General features: G+C 40.5%; 1 protein-coding gene across 2 annotated transcripts in view; it reads left to right on the plus strand.

The window, feature by feature from the left end:
- The first annotated feature begins 507 nt into the window (after nt 1–507).
- mphosph8 (M-phase phosphoprotein 8) overlaps nt 508–25543 on the plus strand; it is a 30896-nt gene continuing 5860 nt past the window's right edge. Inside the window, exons 1-10 of one of the 2 annotated variants that reach the window (XM_078262486.1) lie at nt 531–776; nt 7534–7695; nt 7910–8941; nt 9458–9554; nt 9885–10145; nt 10576–10698; nt 12025–12113; nt 24157–24297; nt 24742–24828; nt 25144–25298. In XM_078262486.1, the coding sequence (XP_078118612.1) occupies nt 672–776; nt 7534–7695; nt 7910–8941; nt 9458–9554; nt 9885–10145; nt 10576–10698; nt 12025–12113; nt 24157–24297; nt 24742–24828; nt 25144–25298 (2252 nt within the window). In that variant the 5' untranslated portion in view covers nt 531–671. Of the gene's footprint in view, nt 777–7533; nt 7696–7909; nt 8942–9457; nt 9555–9884; nt 10146–10575; nt 10699–12024; nt 12114–15972; nt 18338–18793; nt 21358–24156; nt 24298–24741; nt 24829–25143; nt 25299–25543 lie in introns of those variants that run through there. The other variant, XM_078262485.1, reaches the window with a different exon arrangement.

Consider the following 25543-nt stretch of genomic DNA (forward strand, 5'->3'; position numbering starts at 1 on the left):
TTGTATCAGATTTATCTTTTGACTTCTCGCTTTGACGGCCATGGTCTTCTGCAGTCCACCATGTTATCATTGCTTATTATGCTTTCTACATGAAAATCCAGAGGGTAGCTTTATGTCCATGCTGCCTTTAGAAACATCGGCATTTTGGGCTTCAACGTCTGAAATAATGACACAGTATGACGATAATGGAATCCACATGTCGGAAAAACGTTATTTATTCAAAAGCCCATGTATTCCGATAATCCGTGTATGCAAGACATGTATTTAAGGGCAATTTAAACCCATAAGAGACAAATGTAGTTTAAAAAAAAATCGATTGGTTTCTTTAAATGATTAGTATCTATCGTATTTCTCTATGATATTTCTGCATATTTTTTGTAAAACGATTAATGCTGTTTATCGCAAAGCACATGTTTGTTCTGAGTTTACAAGCTCCGACAAAAACTTTAAATTCAAATAGTTATAGTAAAAAATGCTAGATTGGGGCGGTTAGGCGCAGCATTTGAATGCAGCGTTAGCGGGCGGTAGCTGGTCTGCGCTCTGAGCTGCAGAGCTAGTGCAGTAAGTAACTACGGCCAGGTACGCTAGCGTCCTGCCTCTGTGAACGCAGCCAACGCGGCCTTTACGAGTGCTGGATTAAAAGTAGCTACGTTTTTATCAAACCCGCAGCCATGGCGGCTGAGACTGACAGGGTAGAGCCTGCGGATAGCGAGCAAGAAGAGGAAGTCGAAGATGTGTACGAAGTGGAGAGGATCATTGACATGCGGGTGGAAGAGGTAAACCTAACGTTAACTAGCTAGCTACCTAGCCGCTCGGCAAACATGGCTGGCATAGCTTTCACTCCACTCTCACGACGCATAGCCCACCTACAATGCCCAGACACTTTCCGGTACATAAACGCCTGTCTACAATGTATTTCAAGTGTATTTTGATGCATTAACTCTCTCACTTAGTCAAATGCGATACTCCTTTGTCACTGTTCGTCCATAGATAGCATCATTTTTTTAGCACAACTTCTCCTATGACGTCCGCTCGCCTCTTTGCTGCTGGGGCCAAGGACGGACGCCTTGCAAGCTTGCAATTATTTTCATTATGTGTGCTCTTGCCCAGCAACATAGGTAGATTAAATACAAATCCTGGGAATAGCGCTAGTGTCATTGTGCATAACACAGATTGGATGGTGAGATATCCGAGCGGTAATGCCAGTTAGTAATTCCCATGTATTTGCGCCATGTATTTACGCCACGCTGACATGGCAACAACAGACCGACTAACGTGTTTTTCACAGAGAAACGCCTCACTAAATAATAATAAACTACAACTGATTATTTTATCTTACTTAGACTAACGAATTGATCTGCTACGTTAAGTTACTTGAATATTTCAGCAGGGCTTCAAGTGATATCACATATCAAGTAGCCAGTGATGGAATAAGTATTCAGATCTTTTACTCAAGTTAAAGTATCAATGTTACAGTTTAGAAATACTCTGTTACAATTAAAAGGAATGCATTCAAACTCTTAAGTAAAAGTACGAGCATCAAAATATACTACATACTAAGTATTCAAGATTCAAAATCCTTTATTAATTCCACAATGGGGAAATTCACACTGTAGCAGCAGCAAGGGATAAGAGGAAAGTAGAGGACACACGTTAACACACAACAATAATAAATATTAAATAGAGTATTAAAATAGTAAAATGTATTTACAGTAATTGCACAGTAAATAGTAAAATGTATTTACAGTAACTGCAAAGTCACATGTTTTATTGTATATCTTATGTTTTATCAGTCCTGGTGTGTGTATTTTGTCCATGTGGTCTACTGAGAGCAGTGCTGATTGTAGAGTCTGACAGCAGCAGGCAGGAAAGACCTAACGTTCCAAAGTACCAAAAGGCAAGGCAGCTTTATTTGTATAGCACATTTCAGCAACAGGGCAATTCAAAGTGCTTTACATAAAAACGATTACAATATTAAAAACAGATAAAATACGAGAATAAAAGTTACAGTGAGAGTTGCGGCGGACCTGCAGTTTTCTGGGAGTTTGTTCCAGATATGTGGAGCATAAAAACTGAACGCTGCCTCTCCCTGTTTAGTTCTGACTCTGGGAACAGAAAGCAGACCTGTCCCAGAAGATCTGAGAGGTCTGGGTGGGTCATATTGGAGTAGCAGATCAGCAATGTAGTTTCGCCCTAAACCATTTAGGGATTTATAAACCAGCAAAAGTATTTTGAAATCAATTTTTTGGAAGCCAGTGTAAAGACTTGAGAACTGGGGTGATGTGATCCACTTTCTTGGTCTTAGTGAGGACTCCAGCAGCAGCAGCGTTCTGAATCAGCTGCAGCTGTCTGATAGATTTTTTAGGGAGACCTGTAAAGACACCTTTACAGTAGTCAACTACTAGTTTACAGAAGATAAATACTTTGTATTCTGCTGGATTATATAAAAAAAATACACAATTTATTAGTTGATTACATGTGTTTATGAGATGAATCGGCAAAGTAACTTGCAACTAATGCTGTCAAATAAAGGTAGTTGAGTAAAAAGTACAATATTTGCCTCCAGAATGTATTGGAGTAGAAGTAGAAAGTAAAGTACAAGTACCTCAAAATTGCCTTTAAGTACAGCACCTGAGTTTCAAGTTTCATTCCAGCACTGTTAGTAAACAACCTGGGGCATGAGTATGTTACAACGCAACATGCACTTAACTAATATTTAATAGCTTTAGACATCCTGCTGAGTAACTGTAGTTCCTGCTGGTCCTCAACGTAAAAAAAAAGCCCGTTTTTAAGTAACTAACTCATTAATAATTTACTTCAACTCTTTATTTTGGTAATCAGGACTTCCAAAAACATTGTATCTCACACAAATAAGTGCATCACAGTGGCACAGATGACATTGTAGTGGTGAACAAAAGTATGAGTTCAGTTTTATAATCCTACTCTATTTATTTGAGGAATAAAATGTTTGTGTTGTGGTTCTGATTGAATACCTTCAAATCTTATATTGACACTAGGCTATATCAACATATTATTTATAATCAGATTTTTAATTAATTAATCAGAACATTTCGATTGTTGGTGATTATACTGGTAATGGCTTCTTTGGAACAGTTTATTACTATTATCTCTTCACATGTTACAAAGGCATGCTTTGTCACAAGTTGCATCACATTTTCACACTTGCATACTAACTTGCCCTTCCTGTGAGTGATACTGGAGGGATGGCTTTTGTTTTTATGAGTGGAGATGGGATTTTGCCTTGAGTGCCTTTGCATTCACTGTATTTAGGCTACATTAGTTTAAGTTATCAGATGCTCCCCCAATCTTTTGACACTCAAGTTGATTTATGATTAGAGGATTATAATTAAACTGAGTTAACAAAGGTGATTTATGCTGGAGAAACATTATTTATCATTGCGCTTAGCTGGATTTCAAAACATGTTTTTTGTGTTTTGCAAGACTGCATTTGCATAACGAAGACACGGGAATAAGCAAAGCAAAAAGGACACATCACTACTCAAAGTTTTGAAATGTATCCAACTGAACAAAAGTGTATTGATTTAACTGTCAAAAGTAAAACTGTTAAATAAGTCAGTTTCCACGACACATGAAACACATAGCATTGAGGGACCGATGTGAAGTGCAAGTTGAGGGTTACAAGAAGGTTACCGAGCTAATACGAACCTTAGTGAGTTATTAACACAGTTGGCTTTGCTGCTGGCCTCAGATATAAAGAGTCCCTTAGAGGCTGCCAGGGTTTGTACCACCTGTGTTGAAAAGCATGGGAAGGAACATCTGCCTGCTGGCAGCCGTACAAGACGATTCAGTCTTTAAAACAGTCTGCTTATATATTGGTGCAATGATGCAAAACATATGTGAGCACTAGTCCAATCTAATGTGATAGGTCAAAAATAAAAAGGTTATATAATCACAGTATGTCAATCAGGATGCCAGAAAAGCAGAAGGTGCACCGAACTATCTGTGAAGTAAGGGGCAGCGGTAGCCTGTGTAAATGCATGTTAAATGAATGAATGGAACAGTATATCTAAAGTTAGAAGATTGATATAGTCATTATGATAACTGCGCTAATGTGCTGTATCATAGAAAGACTTGTTCTGTAGGTGTGTGTTGTGTCCTGTTTTTATTGCTGCAAACTTTAAAGGGGTGATAGAATGATTGTATAGGGTATTTCACACAGTTGGGCTGAAAATGGCCCGGGTGCGGCTAAAACAGCCAAGAGAAAATATCCCCATCTGGCTTCAAACTTCATTTCTGCTCTAACACAAACTCATCAACTAATGTTACTGTACAAAGCACCAGATACACAGTTCTGTTACAGTTTCATCCTCCATTGTGCCGCGCACACGCCAATGCAAAGTTGTAGTTGTTGTAGCAAACTAGTGTTGTTGTAACGTTACCCTTGGGACATAACAAAAACTCCACCAAGAAATAATAACTCAACCTGTAGCTAATCAGCACGGGGACATTTAGCGGAGAGTGAAGCCCTGCAGGCACATCCTCTGCGCCACTGCGTTAGATCCAGTAAGTACAGTCAGGTCCATAAATATTGGGACATCGACACAATTCTAATCTTTTTGGCTCTATACACCACCACAATGGAGTTGAAATGAAACGAACAAGATGTGCTTTAACTGCAGACTTTCAGCTTTAATTTGAGGGTATTTACATCCAAATCAGGTGAACGATGTAGGAATTACAACAGTTTGTGTATGTGCCTCCCACTTTTTAAGGGACCAAAAGTAATGGGACAACTGGCTGCTCAGCTGTTCCATGGCCAGGTGTGTGTTATTCCCTCATTATCCCATTTACAAGGAGCAGATAAAAGGTCCAGAGTTCATTTCAAGTGTGCTATTTACATTTGGAATCTGTTGCTGTCAACTCTCAATATGAGATCCAAAGAGCTGTCACTATCAGTGAAGCAAGCCATCATTAGGCTGAAAAATCTAAACAAACCCATCAGAGAGATAGCAAAAACATTAGTTGTGGCCAAATCAACTGTTTGGAACATTCTTAAAAAGAAAGAACGCGCCGGTGAGCTCAGCAACACCAAAAGACCCGGAAGACCACGGAAAACAACTGTGGTGGATGACCGAAGAATACTTTCCCTGGTGAAGAAAACACCCTTCACAACAGTTGGCCAGATCAAGAACACTCTCCAGGAGGTAGGTGTATGTGTGTCAAAGTCAACAATCAAGAGAAGACTTCACCAGAGTGAATACAGAGGGTTCACTACAAGATGTGAACCATTGGTGAGCCTTAAAAACAGGAAGGCCAGATTAGAGTTTGCCAAACAACATCTAAAAAAGCCTTCACATTTCTGGAACAACATCCTATGGACAGATGAGACAAAGATCAACTTGTACCAGAGTGATGGGAAGAGAAGAGTATGGAGAAGGAAAGGAACTGCTCATGATCCAAAGCATACCACCTCATCAGTGAAGTATGGTGGTGGTAGTGTCATGGCGTGGGCATGTATGGCTGCCGATGGAACTGCTTCACTTGTATTTATTGATGATGTGACTGCTGACAAAAGCAGCAGGATGAATTCTGAAGTGTTTCGGGCAATATTATCTGCTCATATTCAGCCAAATGCTTCAGAACTCATTGGACGGCGCTTCACAGTGCAGATGGACAATGACCCGAAGCATACTGCGAAAGCAACCAAAGAGTTTTGTAAGGGAAAGAAGTGGAATGTTATGCAATGGCCAAGTCAATCACCTGACCTGAATCTGATTGAGCATGCATTTCACTTGCTGAAGACAAAACTGAAGGGAAAATGCCCCAAGAACAAGCAGGAACTGAAGACAGTTGCAGTAGAGGCCTGGCAGAGCATCACCAGGGATGAAACCCAGCGTCTGGTGATGTCTATGCGTTCCAGACTTCAGGCTGGAATTGATTGCAAAGGATTTGCAACCAAGTATTAAAAAGTGAAAGTTTGATTTATGATTGTTAATCTGTCCCATTACTTTTGGTCCCTTAGAAAGTGGGAGGCACATATACAAACTGTTGTAATTCCTACATCGTTCACCTGATTTGGATGTAAATACCCTCAAATTAAAGCTGAAAGTCTGCAGTTAAAGCACATCTTGTTCGTTTCATTTCAACTCCATTGTGGTGGTGTATAGAGCCAAAAAGATTAGAATTGTGTCGATGTCCCAATATTTATGGACCTGACTGTAAGTCCCGCTCTATTGTCCGATATCTACTCGTTCTAAACACTTTTCTTTGGGCCAGTATTCCGTTTTACAGCCTGGAACACTGCATTTACGACCGTGGCTCATTTTCAGTATCCTTGAAAAACTTCCAAACTTTCTTCTTTCTAAAGTAGGCTACACAGCGCAGCTTGCAGCTAGCTTGTGTGTGAGATCCTGACAGAGCTCCACCTCAGCGAGTCTGTGAAGGTGGAGAGGCCGACCGAAAAGGCAGCAAACCCGGCAGGCAGCCGCCAGCTGTCAGGGCAGATTGTGGAGCTTCTCAAGTCCGACACACAGTCATACCAAATTTGCAATTAGCCATAAATTTTCGTAAAACGACCCATATTTGAGCTCTACATAGTTGATGTCTCGCATAAAAAAAGTCTCAGAAGTGAATTTAGTAATGAAATAGCAGATGAACAATGTGTAAAATTTCTGAGATCTGCGCGACCTAGATTTGGAAGACTAGCTGATCTCAGGTCAGTGGTGTATGTAAATTTTGGGGCGTGACAAAGGTATAGACTAGAGCCAAATAAGGTAGAGCCACAGAGTTGACGTCAACTATGAGCTTTGTTGAGATTCGCCTGTTTTCAGCAGCAGTTTCAAATTGTGAGATTTGCAGAGGAAAGATGTCAATGGGACTTTGAGGTTCTATGTATGTTCTATTTACCCACGAACTGTCATAATTCAACTATGACAAGGTAAACTCGGTTTTGCATTCTATCACCCCTTTAAGACACATTTGACTGTGACAAGATAAGGGTTTGCCTATTCGTTTGTGTGAATCCATGAAAGGGGAGAAACATTGTTTGACTTGATTTTGGGTAATTTGTACGCCCAAGCATCAAGAATCTTTTAGCAGTTTTTCAACTAACTTTTTCCCTTGTATGAAAATAATGTCCAGACTAAAAGACAGATTTAGACCAAGTATTGTCATTTGTGAAACGTCACACTCGGTGACTATGGTCATTTCACAATAAAAGTCATGTTGCATCTTTTTTTTTCTCTCCAGCATTTAATCTAGTAAACTCTGCTTTTTAGGCTTCATGAAGCTTGTAGTGTTTTTCTTGCGCTCTTGTACAATATATCATCTAATATGAAACAACAAATGAATGAAGAAAAGAAAAATGTCCTCTCTTCCAAATACTATAATAATGCATTTTATGTAGTCTGTCAGCCATGTTTGCATGCGGGTAGTCATCATCCGATCCTGTTGGCTGGTGAAACAGTCAGCAGTTACAGTCTGACCACCAGCCGTAGTGTCAGGTTGGTATGGAGGTAATGCTCGAGCTTCATATCTTCTCTCTGTTTTCAGGGTGAAGTGCTCTACAGAGTCCGTTGGAAGAATTACTGCTCGGATGATGACACTTGGGAGCCAGAGGCCCATTTAGAGGACTGTCGCGAGGTCCTCTTAGCTTTTAAGAAGTCCATGGCTGAGGTCAAGGCCAAGAAAGAGGCAGAAGCCAAGAAGATTGTGGTAAGTCTAAGTGCCAGTCAGGTATACAGAATACTACTGATACTGTATTGACCAAAATAATAATACTGATGTAGGTACCGCATTTTGACTCTTACTTATTATGACTTGTTGGCATGACCAACCTGTATTTTGGTTGGTTGCAAAACTCACAGCTGAATTGTCTAGACATCTAAAATCTAAAAATGTGACATTGTTTGTTCCGTTCTCCTATTAGAAACCGCTGCCTGCAAAGAGTGACGTGTTTGATGCCGACTCTGAGAGTGAAAGTGAGGGCAAAGACCATCCAACTGAGGAGGCCATCAAGAAAAAGAAAAAGACAAAAGTCCGGGAAAAAGAGGAGGGACCACCTCCAAAAGAGAAAAAGAAGAAGAAGAAAGACAGACGGAAGGAGGAGTTCAGGCCTCTACCGGCACCCGAGACAGATGATGATGATGATGAAGAAGAAGAAGAAGAAGAGGAGAAAGCCCTGACTCTACCCTCTCCTCTAAAGGAGAATAAGACTGATTCAAAAAAGCGTTTGGTTGACTCTGATGAGGAGGACGACGAGCCTGTTCCCTCCAAAAAACACAAGAAGGAAAAGGGGAAAGACGGAGGAAAGCATAAGAAAGAAAAGGGAGAGGAGGGGAAGAAAAAGAAGGGGAAGAAGGAAAGGAAGACGGAAACCTCTGAAGACGAGGACGCTGCACCACTAGAAGACGACCTGAGCTTGTCAGAGTCCCCAATGGACGATGCTGCATCGGTAAAGTCAGCCGAAAAAGCCCGTTTGGGCGACAAAGGCAAACAAAAGAAAGGGAAGTGGGAAGTAAAGCTGCAGGGCATTAAGGACCTCATCCATGACAAAAAGAGCAAAAAGCCAGACGCCACGCAGAAAGAAAGCAGCCTCCAGAAACTAAAGAACCTCACCTCTAAAGCCAAAGAGGACGCTCTACACTCAGACTCCAGTGATAGCTCCACCCTACATAAGAAGGCCAAGAGCAAAGGGCAGGAGAGCACGCCAGCACCACCCAAAGTCCCGTCTTCCTCCACATCCTCTTCGTCCTCCTCGTCCTCTGTCACAGCAGCTAGCAGCACCAAGCTGAAGGAGGATGAGGTGGCTAAAGAGGAGGTATTGGGGCAGAAAGATGCCACGGGCTCCACTAATCTATTTGAAAAGTTCTTGTTAAACTGCGAGGCCAAGGACCGGGCCCCCCGCAGGCCGCCAGTGCATCAGCCCGCCGCAGAGAAGATCAGCAGCAAACCCACAAAGGTCCAGTATTAATGCTATGTTTATTCATCCATCATATGATGTCAAATGTTGGGACACATGTTGATTTAACTTGAGAAAAATGCAGAAATCATGTCTTTGGTTTGCCTGGTTGGAGCCTATTTTGTCTTCTATGCACACCTGGCTAATGCATTCATGTTTGTATCTGGAAACCCATGTGTTGAACTGATCAAGATTTGTGTAAGGTAACGTGAGACTACATAACTTTTTAACTATAAGTGAAGACGTTAGTACACAAATGTGTTTTTTTAGCGTTATATAAAATTGTATCTATATTGTTTATTAAAAAAAAAAAAAAAAAGTAAAAACTATTTAGCTTTTGGGTGTCAACGTATTCAATCATTTTTTCTCAGATAAGCAAGGCTTGTGTCAAATGGTGAACCTCTCATTTCCCTTAGCCACAATTCATGTTTGCCCTGATTGATGGACCCTGCTGCTCAGGTGTTCACAGTGAATACTACAAGATGTTAACATTGTATTTTCTTTTTCCAACATTAGCTAATAGGAAAGATTGAGAAGATCCCCAAGACAACCAAAGAGTCTCCAGCTCAGAAACCAGAACCTGAGAAGATGGAGAAGACCAAGCAATCAGATGGTATGCATGACACACAAGCACAGACAAATCACATACAAAAAAAGTTTAGTTATTGATGTTCTTAGTTTGAACATTTACATAGTAACATCAACCGAAACCGACTTCACATAAAAGACCAACCTAACACCAGGTAAAAACGGAGTCTAGGTGCGATTGACTCTTTTGTTATAGCAACAAGAAAATGTTTTCACCCTGAATATATAAATATTGTTTATGACTGCTCACTCATAAGGAGATGACCATACGAGATGTTCTTGTCAGCAATGTTTTGTTAAAGGCTGTCTTTTTGACTCCCAAGAAATATGACGACTTTTCTGCTCCCCCCTTTAGTCTCCAGACCTGGCCAGAGTTACGGCTTCAGCCTAGACAGTGACGAGAGGGAGGCAGAAGAGTCTACAGCAATGCAGAAGCCGGGAGAGGATTCCCGGGAGAGGAAGGAGAGGCCGGAGGAGGCGCAGCGGCCCAGCTGGGAGAGGAAGACCCCAACAGAGGACAGGAGGAAGAGGAGAGAGGACAGTGAGCCCAGACTCTTCATGGCATGTGATGACGGTCAGGACACCCAGGACCCACCAGAGGGCGCTGACAAATCTGGTATGTTTCTGATTGGCCACTGAGCAAATGCTGAACTTTCATGCTTCCAAATATCAAGCTGTTTAACCTAAAATTTTACATTACCCTGGCGCCTGGATAGCTCACATGGTAGAGCGCGCGCCCCACGTACAAAGACTCAGTCCTTGTGGCAGCGGTTGCAGGTTCACCTCCGACCTGCAGCCCTTTGCTGCATGTCATGCCCTCCTATCTCTTCTTTCACATCCACAGCTGTCCTGCATAATAAAGGCCTACAAATTCCCCCAAAAACAATCCTTAAAAAATAAATAACTACAGCTACTACTGTTTTTTACGACAACAAACACTGATGGAGGTTTAAAACACGTATGAGCAATATCTTTTGAGTTGCTGTATGCAAGGTTTCAGCCTGCCAACTAATAAAGCATCTTTCTCTGCATTCTGTGTTTTACAGACAAAGGCCAAGCCACTTTGAGTCTGGGAATGGACCTCAACCTGGACTGGATGACTCTGGACGACTTCCAGAAACATCTGAACGGGGAAGATGAGATCCTGTCAGGTCCACCGTTATCACCCAGTGAGTATTTTCATTCCAGTGTGTGTGCAGTAGAATACCGAAACAACACGTTCGGCTTCTTGCCTGCTTTTTTGTTAATAAATTAAAAAAATATGTAGGCTCTGCTACGCTATTAAGCGATTGCTCTGACTAAAGGAAACTTTTCAAACACCGACCACCACCTGTTTCAGGCAATACTTGATGACCAATGGCGCCCCTCCATGCCGTGTGTGTGTGTGTGTGTGTATGTATATGTATACAAATATATAATATAAAAAATTTCTATTTTCTTTCAATATTTTGTCTAGTATGTTTTTGTTGTGAAATCTACATGGTATACTTTCTCTGGGTGTCCACGGGGTTTTAAAAGGTAGTAAATCAAATTAGTAAAAATGAAGGCCATTAAAAGGTATTAATCACCATTTTACGAGGTATTCATTTTTTTAAATTTTTTTTGTTTTTATCTGGTTTGAGGTTGAGGTAAAAAAATATTTGCACATGTTAAACAAATTATGATAATACATTAGAATATATAATGTATACAAAAGTCTGTATAAAAACTATGTATTTTTGTTCTCGCTTAAAATTGTCGGCAGCCTACTTAGTCGGCCAAACCTCCGGGACCTCTTAACCTGTGACCCTTGCTGTCATCAGGTCAGCTGCTAGCTGCTATCATCCTCGTTTTTCCTGCCGCCACGGCATCACTATTTTATGAATGAAACATGGCGGAGAAACGTAAAAGTGCCGATAACTCCTCTGTATGTCCTCTGTAAAAAAGAAAGTAAGGCTCTATCTCGAGAGTTACCTCAACTTCGGTTTCGGAGGGGGGGGGCTCAGCTTTTCTAAGACATAAGTAGGGGGGGCGCCAAGGAAAAAAGGTTGGGAATCACTGACCTAGACAAACGTGGACAAATGCAAATTTTCCAATAAATGGCTAAAGGCCCTGGAATTTAAAGACTGGCTCAGACCTGTAGAGGGGAAAGACCGGCAGACTTACTGTTCGGTTTGTAAAAAAAACATTAGTATAACGTGGATGGGGGTTAACGCTCTTCGGTCCCATATGCAATATACCAGCCATAAAGCTGGAATATGTGGAGAATAGTTATCAATCTCCAGTTTCTGTGCTGCTGCTACCGTTAGGCCTACACCACCGCAAACCAGGGCCACCGCCCAAACCGTTTTATAAATCTCAAACTCTGTTTAATGGTTAGAAACATGTTGCCGTATAAACCTGCAACTCAATGGCATGTTGGTTTTAAAAAATATTGAGAAGGTATTAAAAGGTATTGAATTTACCTCCAGGATTTCTGTATACACCCTGTTTAAACTATACCTTGTCCCTGTCAGGTGAGTTGCGGGATGCTGTAAAAAGTGGAGATTACATGGCTGTAAAATTGGCACTTAATTCCAAAGAGGACTACAATCTGGACCAAGAGGTATGTGCATTTTATAAAACCATTCATCCAAACCATTATTATTTTTATCTGCAGACTAGCTTGTGCCTTATTTTATTTTGTTCCATAGCATTTTTGATTAACATACAGTATAGCTCAAGGCTTCTTGATTCAAGATTCAAAATCCTTTATTAATCCCACAATGGGAAAAATTCCCACTGTTGTTGCAGCAGCAAGGGATAAGAGGAAAAGTAGAAGACCGATTAACACACAATAATTAAAGAGAATAAATATTAAAATAGAGCCTTCAATTCCAAGACAAAAGCAAATTTTAGAACTTGCACCTTGGTTGCCCTGTGTGTGTGTGTGTGTAATGGGGTTATATATATATATATATATATATATATATATATATATATATATATATATATATATATATATATATATATATATATAAAAAAATAAAATGTGTGTGTGTGTATCTATCTATCTATCTCCTGGCCAATAAGGTGGGTGGGAGGCGGCCGCGGGAGGACTTCACTTCACATGAACAGGCAATCGGGCACGCGAGTAGTTTATCGGCAGCTAGAAGAGATTAATGATGAGCACCCAATCACGCGTTTTTAGTAAATATCGACCGATAATGATCGGTGTTCATCAATCGGGGCATCCCTAATGAAAACTATATTTTAAAAAAGAGTTCTTTTCACTCTAAGTCTGGTTTGCTGTTACAGGTTATTAACATCAGATGAAAAATTACAGTTTCAGAAACATTTTAAAGTTACATATAGTTACTTTTAAATCAATATTTTGTCAAATTATTGATTTCTTTAGTAAGTAGCCATGTAATAAGTGGGATAATGTTGAGCTTTGCGTCAAGGTCCTGCATTACCCTGTTGGAGGTTTAATTCGCGATAATGACCCGCCCGCTCTATGTTATATTAAATTATCATTAGGGATGTCACGACAACCGATACTACCGACACCTTCCGGTTCTAAAATGACAAAACACCGACGATGCCCATTTTTTTTGAAGCACCGTAGGCACCGTTAGTGACGATGCCAGTGTTGGCAGCATCGGTGCTGCGCCTCTTCCGGAACTGATGGGGGCCATATACACTTCAGAGTGTTCCAGTCGATACATTCAGAAGTAGGAGGTCACGAACAAGTGGCTGAAGTCACACCCTTCTATTTCCGGTACATACAAAGTATGAATGAGAGTCAACTCTACCCGACCTAAAAAAACGGCATGTTCACTGCAAACTCACGGTCCTCTCTTCCTGATTTACAGCCCCCCCTCTCTTGACTTTAAATAACTCCCTGTTGTCGGCTACGGCCGCTGAACAGGCTACACGTTGTGTTGCCTGCTCCTCCGGTATGGTTAGCCGTTAGCAGGGTTAGCATGGCGGCGTTAGCCATGGTTGGCCAGGACCAGTCGAGATCACTTAACTGGCTGTGTCTCAATTGTTTTTGCAAGTAACCAACTCGGGTACTCTAGCTATATAATTCAATGTGAGTACACAAATGTTGAAATGACATAAAATGCCCGTCTTGTAGCCGTGATAAATAAATATAGATATAGAATAAAGATAAATTAGCCTGAAGCTAATGCTTAGCTACCTATTCAGGAGGAAAGTAGCCAACTCGGCATCCTTTTGGGCTCTAAGTTGTCTCCATCTTTCAAATACATCTCCAATATTTACCCGGGGTTTGTAACATCTCTGGTCACGCAACTGTTAGAAACACTGTTGTTGTTTTTGCACAGTACCTTTTGAAAAGATGCCTGGAAGTCTGGAATGTGTTTGGGGACACTAGTTGTTCCACTATGACCATTAATTGCACTTTAATATGTTGTTCTATGCTCTATTGCACATGTTTTGTATGGCTTGTTATGACATTTTGATATTTTTTTAAATACTTTAATAAAGAAGTTCATGTTTCAAGTTAAAGTACATGGAATCTTAGAAAATTCCTCTTTTTTTTTTCTTTTTTTTTTTAACTGTATCGAATCTGCATCGAGAATCGTGTTATTTTTGTATGTGTGCCTTTTTTTTTAGCTGTTTTGAGCACAAACATCTTACGTGGTATTTGTTATGACACATAACCGATGCATGTAGACATTTGTCTGTCTCGGATACAATCATCTGCGATTTGACTGCATTCAATTTTAGACTTATGGAACCTCTTACGTCAGGAAACCCTGTAATACATGTTCAAGTTACACAATAGTATCATTAGGAATGGAAGATACTGAACCGTAAACATGCCTGACTAAAGCTACATGATGTGGCATAGATCATTTCATTCCATCACATTCAAAGGATCTTAATAATTAACCAACAAAGCGCTGTTAGAGGAAAACATTTTTTGTGCACCGTGCAATCCGTCTCTTCAAGTTCTACATCCACAGACTTAATCGTTTCATATCTACTAATAATTCAACCCCTCAAGATGTTTTTCACAACTCCAAAGCACCTTTGCTTCTGAAACAAACCCAGGTAAGAGTGTGGCCTCAAATACTTTAATTTTTCATGGAAACGAATATATGATACATGTTAAGCGATGTTGTAATAGTGTAAATATTTTTTTGTTAATGAAGTCATTTAGTTTGATAGCAACCTTTGTTTGTATTTTATAAAGCAGGAACACGTGTGTGGTAATTGGTTGGTTTTAAAGTTATACCTATAATGTCTTGAAAGTTAAAGGGCCATGTTGCTAACGTTCAACCTGAACTGTGTTGTTCTAGAATATGTAAAAAGCTAACGAAAATCACCACTGACATAAAATGCTCTTTGCTCTAATAACTCGTTGCTGTTAAGAGCTAAAGTTAAGCTAGTTTATCATATCAACCATAACATGGTTTAAAATGGCTCTTCAATGTATGCACTTTTGTCATTTGGACCTAATATTATTCAGTCATCATTATATATTCATCATAATGTGTACACATTAGAGACTGGTGTCATCTTTCCTTGCAGTGAACACGCCAATGGAAGAACACATGAAGTAATGGGACAAGATGAACCCTTTGAAGCAGGTACATACTGCATATGCTTTCAGAACATGTTTCATCATCATGATCATAGCACAACATGTGCAGCCAGCATGCACTAGTAAATAATATGTATTCAGGACTTCTTTTTTTATTTCATCATCAATTTATCAATCATTTTACAGCATAGATGACATCTAATAATATTACTTAAATATTTGTATGTGAATGGCTGAACACCATTGAACTGTTCCCATGTTTTGCATCTGTACCTAGTCACAAGTTTTATAGCTCTTACTGGAAAAACACAGCTATGCTAAGCCAAAACATTTTGTATATGGCATCAAAAGTAACCCAATTATGTGTTTTGATTGCAAGCCATGAATGCAGGTGTAGTATTAGTGCCTATTCTGTTTTTTCCCATGTAGCATTTCATCCTACACCCCATGACTACATATACTTGCTTAGACATTTACAATGTCAAAACGCTGCTTGATCCAATAAAGCCATTAACTGTTCTCGAATGGGTCACATGTGGTTTTTGTACTGGAGACATGAGAGGTGTCAGGGGTTTTTTGATATCGATGTTGGGCTAAAAAGTGATGTGTGGCCATCACATTGACTTCTGTTTGAATGAGCTTGGATCTTGGTGGGGCGTTGCCAAGGTGCTGATGCATTTTTAAAAAGCAATTTAAAAAATGTACAAAGAATTTTGAAAAAGGCGGTACGAAAAGAAAAGTCTTGAGGCTTATCACCACTACTTAACCAAAATTCAAACAAAATTTAGCTCTATTTTTTCTTTCCCCTACATTTTTTATTAGAAAGGGTCTGTGTTTTAAGTTCACTCAATCAAATTATTCATGGGGTCTGATTTGGCAATGAGTCTTACATATGCTTGTTCTTTTACAGGCTTGTACTATTGGTGAGACGAGGTCATTTGAAGGAGAGAGGCGCTTGATTGAAGAGAGAAGTTCGAGCGATGCTCTTAGGTTGACTTCTAACCTTGACAGTGCAAGAAATGAAGAGGGTACTCCAAGAGTAAAATCCAATATCCCACAAGATTTGGATTGTCCAAAAGATGGCGAAAAAATGCCAAGCTGCCTTGTAAACACTGAGCAAGTGACACTGAGGGAAAATGAAAAGGTCCAAACAGGTGGAAAGGATATAACTGAATCCAAAAACGCTGCTTGTGATTCAACTACCAAACAGGAAAGTCAAGGAAAAGAAGGTCCGAAGCAAGCAAAGGAAAACGCGATGTCAGGCGACACAAATGGTGGTTTATCAAGTAAAATGAGTTTGGACTTTGATTATTCCAATCTAAACAGAAATGCAGAAGGGATGCTGACAGAGGACGATGACAAAACGGAACCAAAGGGTGTAGCTAACAAGCAAAGGTCCCCTGGGGAAGCAAATTACTCAAGTGATGAGGCAGAGCATGTGATGGCAGGTCAGTCAGATGGTACAGATCAAGTTCTGTCTGAGTCGGGCACAAAGGAGATTCCTAAAAGGCGCGGCAGGAAATCTGTGGACAACAAACAACCAACACGATCCAGTTCAAGGACCTGTAAGAAAGTGTTTGAAACAATACCTAGCACAGTGGGTGATGAGAGAAAAGAGACAGGAAAAAAGCACTTCTGTTTATATTGCAAAATGGCTTTTACCCAACTTGCAAAGCACTTAGAAAAGAAACATGCAGAGGAAATAGATGTTGCCCATGCAATACACTTTCCCAAAGGTTCCAAAGTTAGACAGTCTTTGCTTGACCAAATTCGCAATAAAGGAGATTATGAACATAATTGCCAAGTTCTCAAAAGTGGCGAGGGGGAAATTGTGACCAAGAAACAGGTTAAAAATCCCAGTGTATCGGTTCGTGACTTCCTGCCTTGCCAGCACTGTTTTGCTTTTTATCGGAAAACTGATTTATGGAGACATGAGCGGTCGTGTAAGGCCAGAAAAGGAGATCAGAAATCCTCTGACGGGACAAAAAGAAGCAGAGTCCACAGTGCTGCCTCCCGGCTGCTTCCAATGTCCGAGTTCTTAACTGGAGGCTGTGAGGAGATTATTCACATCATGCATCAAGATGACATCTCGAGGCACATCAGAAATGACCCACTTATTTGTAAATATGGCAATGCGTTGTCTGCTAAGTATGACCATGACAAGTCCCAGTTTGCTTATATTGCACAAAAGATGAGGGAACTGGGTAGATTTGTGGTGGCTGTAAATGAGCTAGACAAGAGCGTGAAGTACTTGCATGAAATATGTCTACCATCCAAATTTGAATTAGCCATTGAAGGGGCCAAAAAAGCTAGTGGTTTTGACCCCAGTTCCAGTAAGTTTAAAACCTTTTCCCTTGTCACAAAGATCGGCTACTCTTTGAAACGAGCTGCGGAAATAGCTTTTGGGGAAAGTCGCATGACAGAGGACAGTGAAACTGAAAGTGAAGTGAAAAAGTTCATACAACTTCTTGATACAAAATGGAGTGAGTGTTTTTCACGCAAAGCTCTTGCATTATCTCTAAAGCAAGAAGTCAAGAAAGTGGAAGTAGACAAATCAACTGTGACAGAAGATTTGATAAAACTCCACAAGTTTATCACAGGGGAAGAAGAGGAAGCTAGGAAGGAGTTAAAAGAAAGTCCTAATTTGTCAACATGGAAAAAGCTCAGCGAGGCCACTCTGGCAGATGTGTGTTTGTTTAACAGAGGAAGGGTAGGAAATATTGGTAGAATGCTCTTACAAACTTACACTTGCAAAAAGAGTATGGGTACATTTGTGCCCTCTGCAGATCAAATAAGGAAAAGCACAAAATTGGAGCTTGACCTTGGTAGCAGTTTCACCAGGTTAGAACTAGAGGGTCAGTATGGGAGGAACATGCTGGTTATGCTAACAGAAAGGATGGTTTTGTCAATCGACTTACTCATTGAAAATCGAGAACAGGCGGGTGTGTCGAAAACAAACCCATACCTGTTTGCACGGACTGAAGGTCCATCCTTCATCAGAGGATTGGATTGTTTCCGAAGGTCTGCAATGGAATGTGGAGTTAAAAACCCAGAAGCACTTTTGTCCTCATCATTAAGAGAGCAAATTGCCAGCTGCTGGCAGCTAATGAGCCTCAGTGAAGGCGAAGTGGATCAAGTGGCCAAGCTGTTAGGAAAGAGCAGCGAGGAGTGTTACAGCCTCTCAAAAAATGCATCACAGCTGGAGGAAGTGAGCAAACAACTTCTCAAGATGGATCGAACACTGCCATCAGGTTCACCCAGCACTGCAAGTGATGGTGAGTACCTTTTTGCTCCTTTTATATTCTTTTGCATGAATCTGTTGTTTGATTACAAAGTGCTTTCAATGTATACGTGACATTGGACAGAAATCGCCACTCTAAGATCACTTACTTGCTTGTTACGGAACTTTGAACGGTATCACCCAGTCTTCATCGGCAGATTCAGTTTTCTCAGTTGTCATGGAACAGTAGATGTTCAAACTTCAATTTTTTCAATCCCTTTCAGGACTTGACAAAACAGTCTCCACTCAGGTCTATTTAGTTGTTTGTTCTGGAGCTTTAGACAATATCAAACTGTCTTGGAAACAGCAGCTGATGAAACAAATCTTGCTTTTCCCAAGATCAGGAATGAACTGTCAAGCTCTAAAGTTAACGGTATTATAATTTTATTTTGAGAGACTACTGCATTCTTATTTCTCTTATATAACCATGATACACTCTTTATCTTTTTAGGAACTGTGCAGAAGGCCGCTTTAAAGAGAAGACCTTGGAATGAGAGGGAGCAGGCTGCAGTGAAGCGTTACTTGAGTGAATTTATCACAGGGCTGAAGGTTCCAGGCAAAAAGGAGTGCAATGCTTGCATAGCTGCTGAACCAGATCTTGGTGGAAGATCTTGGACGGACGTCAAAAACTATGTACACAATACTCTACAGACGATAAGAAGGAGAAATAACCAGCATATGTCTGAAGGGAATGTAAATGTGAGTCCAATGGATCCAAAAGCTGGAGTGCAAACCACAGAGAAAGATTTGGAAGACTCAAACATCGTCTGTAGTCTGACAACAGTGCATCCAGATCACCTGAGGGAAAGTTCACATTGTTGTATGACAATGGCTCCAACCAACTTCCACCAAGAGATCACTTCAACTTATACATCCTTGTGTTCTACTGGTGCAAACATGATCCATACAGGTCAACCGTTGATTTCTACTTTCACACCATTGAATGCTACGGATACACAAGTGGTTCCTACATTTACTCCACACAACACTACAAATGCACTAATGCCTCCTCCTTACACATCAGAGAACAACATAATTATGCCATTGTCTCCATCTTATACGCAGAATGCCACAATTATGCCACCATCTTCTGTGTATATACCCCAGGACACTACAGGTTCAACAATGATTCCTAATTTTTCCACTTTTACTGCTCCAAGCACTTCAATGGTTCCTACATTCACAAGTGTTACAAGTTCACCAATGGTCCCTGAATTCTCAGCACTAAATGACAGAAGTAGGCCTATCATTTCTTCATTCACTCCTCTGAACCATTCAAGTGCACCAGCTTACCCCACAGGCCTTTCACCATGTAGGGCCCCTACAACTGCACAGGTTGTCCCAACAATCCATAGACCCAGTGTTCTTGACAGAACACCTGTTGTACAGGAAACTATGTCTGCTGCAGGAAAAGGAGTTACTCCAGCGGTCAAGCCTCAAAAGAGAAACAAGAGGTTGTGGAGTGAGGAGGAACAGGCTGCGGTGAGGCGGCAGTTTGGAGACTTCTGTAAACTGGTCAAAGTGCCAGGCAAAAAGGATTGTGATGCATGTTTAGCTGCTGAACCTGCCTTGAACACCAGAACATGGAGGGAAGTCAAATATTTTGTACATAACTCAATTCAGTCAATGAAAAGAAGAGGGCATGTTGTCGCCACCAAAGAAAGTGGAGGCCAGGAACCAGAGACTCATAATAATCCAAACACAGATTGGGATGGTCCCGTTTATCTGTCCCTGTAGATATTTGTAATGGACTTCCAAAAAATAAGTGTTAAAATAAGTGATCTGTGAGATTTTAGAGCTGTGCGAGGGCTGCGCTTTTAACCTCACATTATATGGGGCTTAAGAATTCAGTGGATGTTAATTGTTGTAAAATGTACTGTCAGTGAACCATGGTCTCAGTAGGCATACAGATCTTGACAATTACAGACTGCATTGCCATTCTTTTTATCACACTTTTTAAAAAGTATTCGGAATCAAGTCCACCGGACCAAGCTATTGGCGTACTGTTGCATGAATATAGATGAAATGGGTGGAACAAAGGACATTTGTATTGTAGCTCTGGCTCAGAAAAGGCTATTAATGTTTTTATATGGTTAGATTGCATATAAACATATGTTTCACAGTCAAATATGTAACGCTCTCGAAAGTACTCTAATTTAGATGTAATCATTTAGTAAATGTGAACCTCATTTTGCTAGGATTTGCAACCTGCCACCTGTCATTGGCTGTGGCAAGTAGCCACTGTGGCACCCAAACATGCTTTCACAATTTCAAATGCAGTATTCTTTAAAAAAATAAAAAGGTGAAAGCAATGGCTGAATTGTTTGGGACTCCCCAGTCAATGTGTGACCAGGTCATTTCCCACCAGCACTGAGCAAAGGTAGCCTCAGTGACTGTACATTTCCAAAAGGATTTTTCCTCTTCATTACTTAAAAACGTACTGAGACACCTATCTATCTTTCTGCCTATACTGTTTTCAGTAGCATTTTTATGAATTATGATGATGATCAAAAACAAATAGAAAACCTACCAGCAAATCTTTGCATTCAGTCACTCCAACATAGATGTGCATAGACTTGCTTTACATGATTCCCAAATGCCTGGCCCAAATGTACTGTATTCTTGCTTTAGCCAGCCGCCTATATTGTAGATGGCGCGTGATAGCCTGCAGCAGTGATGGCATTCCTTCCTTGCTGATGTTAGACAATTAAGAGCCCCATTTGCATAATTTGCACTCTTAATTATGAAAAACATTTTTTTTTCTTTGAGAATCCTGTTGATAAATGTTCATGATCTTCATTTATGTTTTTTTTTTTTCATGTGTATCAACTAGCTGCTGAAAGGTTTGGTTGAATTTTTGTATCACTATACAACAACTGTGTATAACATGTAAATACTTTATCATATTTGATATGCTTTAATTTGAGGTAATTACACTGCATTGGTCTCATTTGTATCACTTTGTTTTATGCTTTTAAGATGTGGATGTTTGACATTAATATCCAGTTGCCAAGATCAGATTGCCTTATTTTGATTATTTGCTCGATAATTTTTTCCATGATTTTTTCCTTTTCATGTGATCACATCTAGCCCAGATGCCCACATACAGACCTTGTTTGAGGTTTTAAAAAGGATATTGAACAACATTTCAACCTACATTTATCACTAGTAGACTGTTAACAGGCTCACAGGCTTTGAAACCGTAGTCCTAGCTAAACGGGGGCGTCACATTTCGGTTTCAAAGCGTGGTCATTGCAGCGTTTATTTTACACTGGATAGTCAACAAGGTATGTGGATCTGTTTGGTCAGGTCAGTTGGCTCTTCAGATGTCTTCATTAGGACACCTGGAAAGGACATGTAGTCTACAGTAATTTTAAAATTTTCTTTGTGATCAAAAGGAACTGAAGTTATGGTTAAGAGTTCCAGATAGCACTGCTGCTGTTTGTCACGGACAACGATTTTGTGGTATCCTTGGTTGCTGTATTGAATCTGTTTAGAATACCCAGTGTTCACCCTTTCATATCAAAGCCATTAGTGTCCTACATGAGACGTCAGAAAACCCATTTTAAGGCCGCGTTCAGACAGCCTGCGTTGGCCGTCCGACTGTCCGGCGACAAACGCAGGTCTTTCCATTCATTTTTAATGGAGGTCGTTGGGGTTGCCAAAGGGGGGGACACGCAAAAAAAACGCAAAAAGTTGAGACCGACTCAACTTTTGAAGAAACGCAACCCAACATCACGCTGCAGTAGCCAGTCATGTAAGCGGAGATCAGACTTTGAGCTATGGTTTGAGGCGGTGTGAGAATCCCGTACAGTTAACACGAAACATCACTGCCTTTATAGCTGCCACAAGAAAGTTTTAAAAACACTGAGGGTAAAAAACCCTCGGGTGTGCCCGGGAGTTGGGGTTAATAGTATTGTAATAGCTGAATGTTTCCTGCATCAACAAAGCACTCGCTATGTCTCGCTCGTCTCTTTTCTTCCTCTCTGCCCCTGTGAAATAAAGCTGCCTTACGTGAAGTCGGAAACGTCGATCTAGAAACAATTTGACGGAAAGCAGTAATTGTGAATTATAAGTTCTACTTGTGCTACACTGGGGGGCTAGACAACGCAACAGGACCACACACAAATGGGCTGTTTCATTGACACTCAGCCACCCCCACCCCACGGCAAATTGCCAGATTTCTTAGTTTTTTGTCTGAATGCACCGTAACTCATTCACACCAACTTTTTCTCTATAGATAACTTTCTTACATTGCTATTGTATAAGCAGCCAGTGCGTGTTACTCTTCATCCTGTTGTAATTATGTTGCCTTCAGTTAATGCTTCTTATCAAGTATTGTAAGTAAGGTATAACTTCAGCTTGTACAATAAAATGCTTATTGTATTCAAATGTGAAGATTTTGGTGTAATGAAAAATACTTTGTTTTTACAGGGTTTGATGTTAATGTTTTTACCTTTTTATCTGCTTTGTCAGACTTTCAGGTATATGAAGTGCCAAAGGACACTATATTTAGTAGATTTCACAATGCAATTGTAGTAATGATTTTTAAGCCACATTCAACTAAACATATCGTTACAGTGTGACAAAATATTAGCTACAGTGAAGAGGCAGTAAGTATTCTTACATGAAACTCTGGTGACCAAGGGATCTCATTAAAAGTGATGGATTTGTAGTTCAGTAAATGCTGCCCAAACAAACCAAAATTTCCGCAGCTGACCAAGTAATGGTTGAGTCAATGTTAGTGTTGATCTTCCATCGCAAACATTAAGTGGTCACTTTGTGCTGTAGGGCAAGATACAAATGTTAGAAAGTTGAAGTGTTTTGTCTTTGTAAAGCTATAGTTAGGGGCTGCACAGTGTTGACAGCACTGGCACCTCACAGTGCCACAGTTGCCTGTAGACATAAAAATATGTCTGAATGGTTTGTCTATATAAGTGTCTGCCGTGATAGACTGATGACATGTCCAGGGTGTAAAAGGCCTCTGCCCCAATGTCATATGAGATAGGCTCCTGCCCCCCACAACCCTGCAAAGGATAAGCAAGTTTAGAAAAGTGGATTCATGGGAGAACAATGGTTGTTTTTTTTTATATTCAATATCTATGATAAACTGCTTGATGCTTTTTCTGCTGAGGGACTCATGGAAACATATTTAAATACAGACAGAATTTTCAAGATTTTAGGAATCCATAAATCCTGTGCAGAAGCTGATTGACATAAACGCAAAGTCTTCCTCAAATACAATAGTAAACTATGAGGCCTTCAAACAGTGAAGTGAGTTATTACTTCACTGCATTATGCATGTTGGAATGGGAACTTTAACATCTGCAGGTGCTGAACTAAAGTCATGCTTAATAGCTCAACACAAACATTGAGATATTGTAGCTTTTAAAAGGGTTATATTTAGTTGATGTATACAAAATAATAATGACCTTGCTTTTATGTTGTCCGCCATTGTACCGTACAAGGAATGTCCTATCGCAAGAATTCAAAAACCCTTGGAGAAATGTTTGGTTTAAGATTTAGTGCTTCTCCCTTTTCAGCATACAATACGAACTGCAAATTAACAAACCACAGTAGGTCAGTGAGAAGCTGCTCATTTTTACCCCCTTCTTCTGTGCAACGTAGGAAAGCTTTTTTGCACACCTCTTTTGTCGGGCAGGTGCGTAGGATATGATCAAAAGTAGCAGATCAAAAGCTTAGAGAAAGTTCCGCACACTGGCCATTATCCAAGCAATAATTTATTTAGAAAAATGCATTTCGGTCTTAGACCTTCATCTGTGACATTGTAGCTTTGTATCTGTCTGTCCGCAGGATGTCAGCGGTATGTCCCTGAGCATGCTGGCAGCAGCGGGGGGGCAGGACGACATTCTCAGATTGCTGATAAAGAAGGGGGTGAGGGTGAATGGACGACAGAAGAACGGCACCACAGCGCTGATGCACGCTGCTGAAAAGGTAACAGCCTCTCACCCAAGATGAGGATTTTACTGTGATGTTGTCCACTGTATTTCATTTAGATTAGATGTCTCAGACATATACCTCAGGAGTTGGGAGGAGACGCAAAAGCGAAAAGGAGAGTAAATATTGGACTTTAATTCATCAGGTGGCCAACGACACGTCTGCTCAATGTTTAGATAAGCCACGGTTTTGCTAACACCTTAGCTATAAAATCTTTATAAGGTGATCATATGTCAGTGTTATGTACAGCTTGTTGCTCTGCCCCAAAGTATAAAACTTTACTGTTGCACCGTCATTTATTTCCCAAAATAAGGTGTTTTATCTTCTCATGCACTTTTCACAAATGTGTTAGCGATACACTTTTTGAAATAGGTAACATCATACCAAGTCATCACTTCTGTGTATCTTCTCACCGTTATTTTTATTTCCATCCTCTGTCAGAATTTCTTGACAACTGTTGCTATCCTGTTGGAGGCGGGCTCCTACGTCAACGCTCAGACGCTAAATGGGGAGACAGCACTGATGAGGGTAATGCTGCACTTCAAACACAAACCTCCGAAGCAAATTGTTCAATTACCTTTTAGGGAAATATGCTTATTTGCTTTCTTGCTGGGAGTTAGATGAGAAGATCAGTAACACTCCCAGTCTGAGAGTGGTATCAGTTTTCTCATCTAACTCTTTTCAAGAAAGCGAGTAGTATTTCCTAAAATGTTAAACAATTCTTTTACTTTAAGAACATTTAAATGAACCTTCAGGCTTCTTATCCCGAGTGATTTACAGTGGTAGGATCGGTACATGGGACACACGTTGTGTTGGTAAATGTTTTCCTGTTCTCCACGTCAGGCATGCAAAAGAGGGAACGCTGACGTAGTGCGCCTCCTGCTGGAGTACGGAGCTGACTGCAACATTGTGTCCAAAAACAAGACCGCGGCCATGTACTTTGCCAAGCTCGGCAACAACCTGATGGTGTGCGACCTCATCAAGGACCACATCAGCATGTGAGTGCTAACCACAGCTTCCAGCCTCCCTCAACACTGATGCTGGGGAAGGGATGGAGTCTACAAATTGATTTGTGTGATTGGTGTGTTGGAGGAGAGACAAAAATTGAAATACTTCATTGATGCCACACAGCACTTCATTACAAATACAGACCATTAACAATAGAAGCATTTGGTTACACAGCAGTTTAAAATTGACTCCCTGCATTTTAGGGAGTGTTTGTGTTCTATCCATCCTGTATTCT

Source organism: Sander vitreus, chromosome 11 (genome assembly GCF_031162955.1).
Source record: "Sander vitreus isolate 19-12246 chromosome 11, sanVit1, whole genome shotgun sequence".
Taxonomy (NCBI): domain Eukaryota; kingdom Metazoa; phylum Chordata; class Actinopteri; order Perciformes; family Percidae; genus Sander; species Sander vitreus.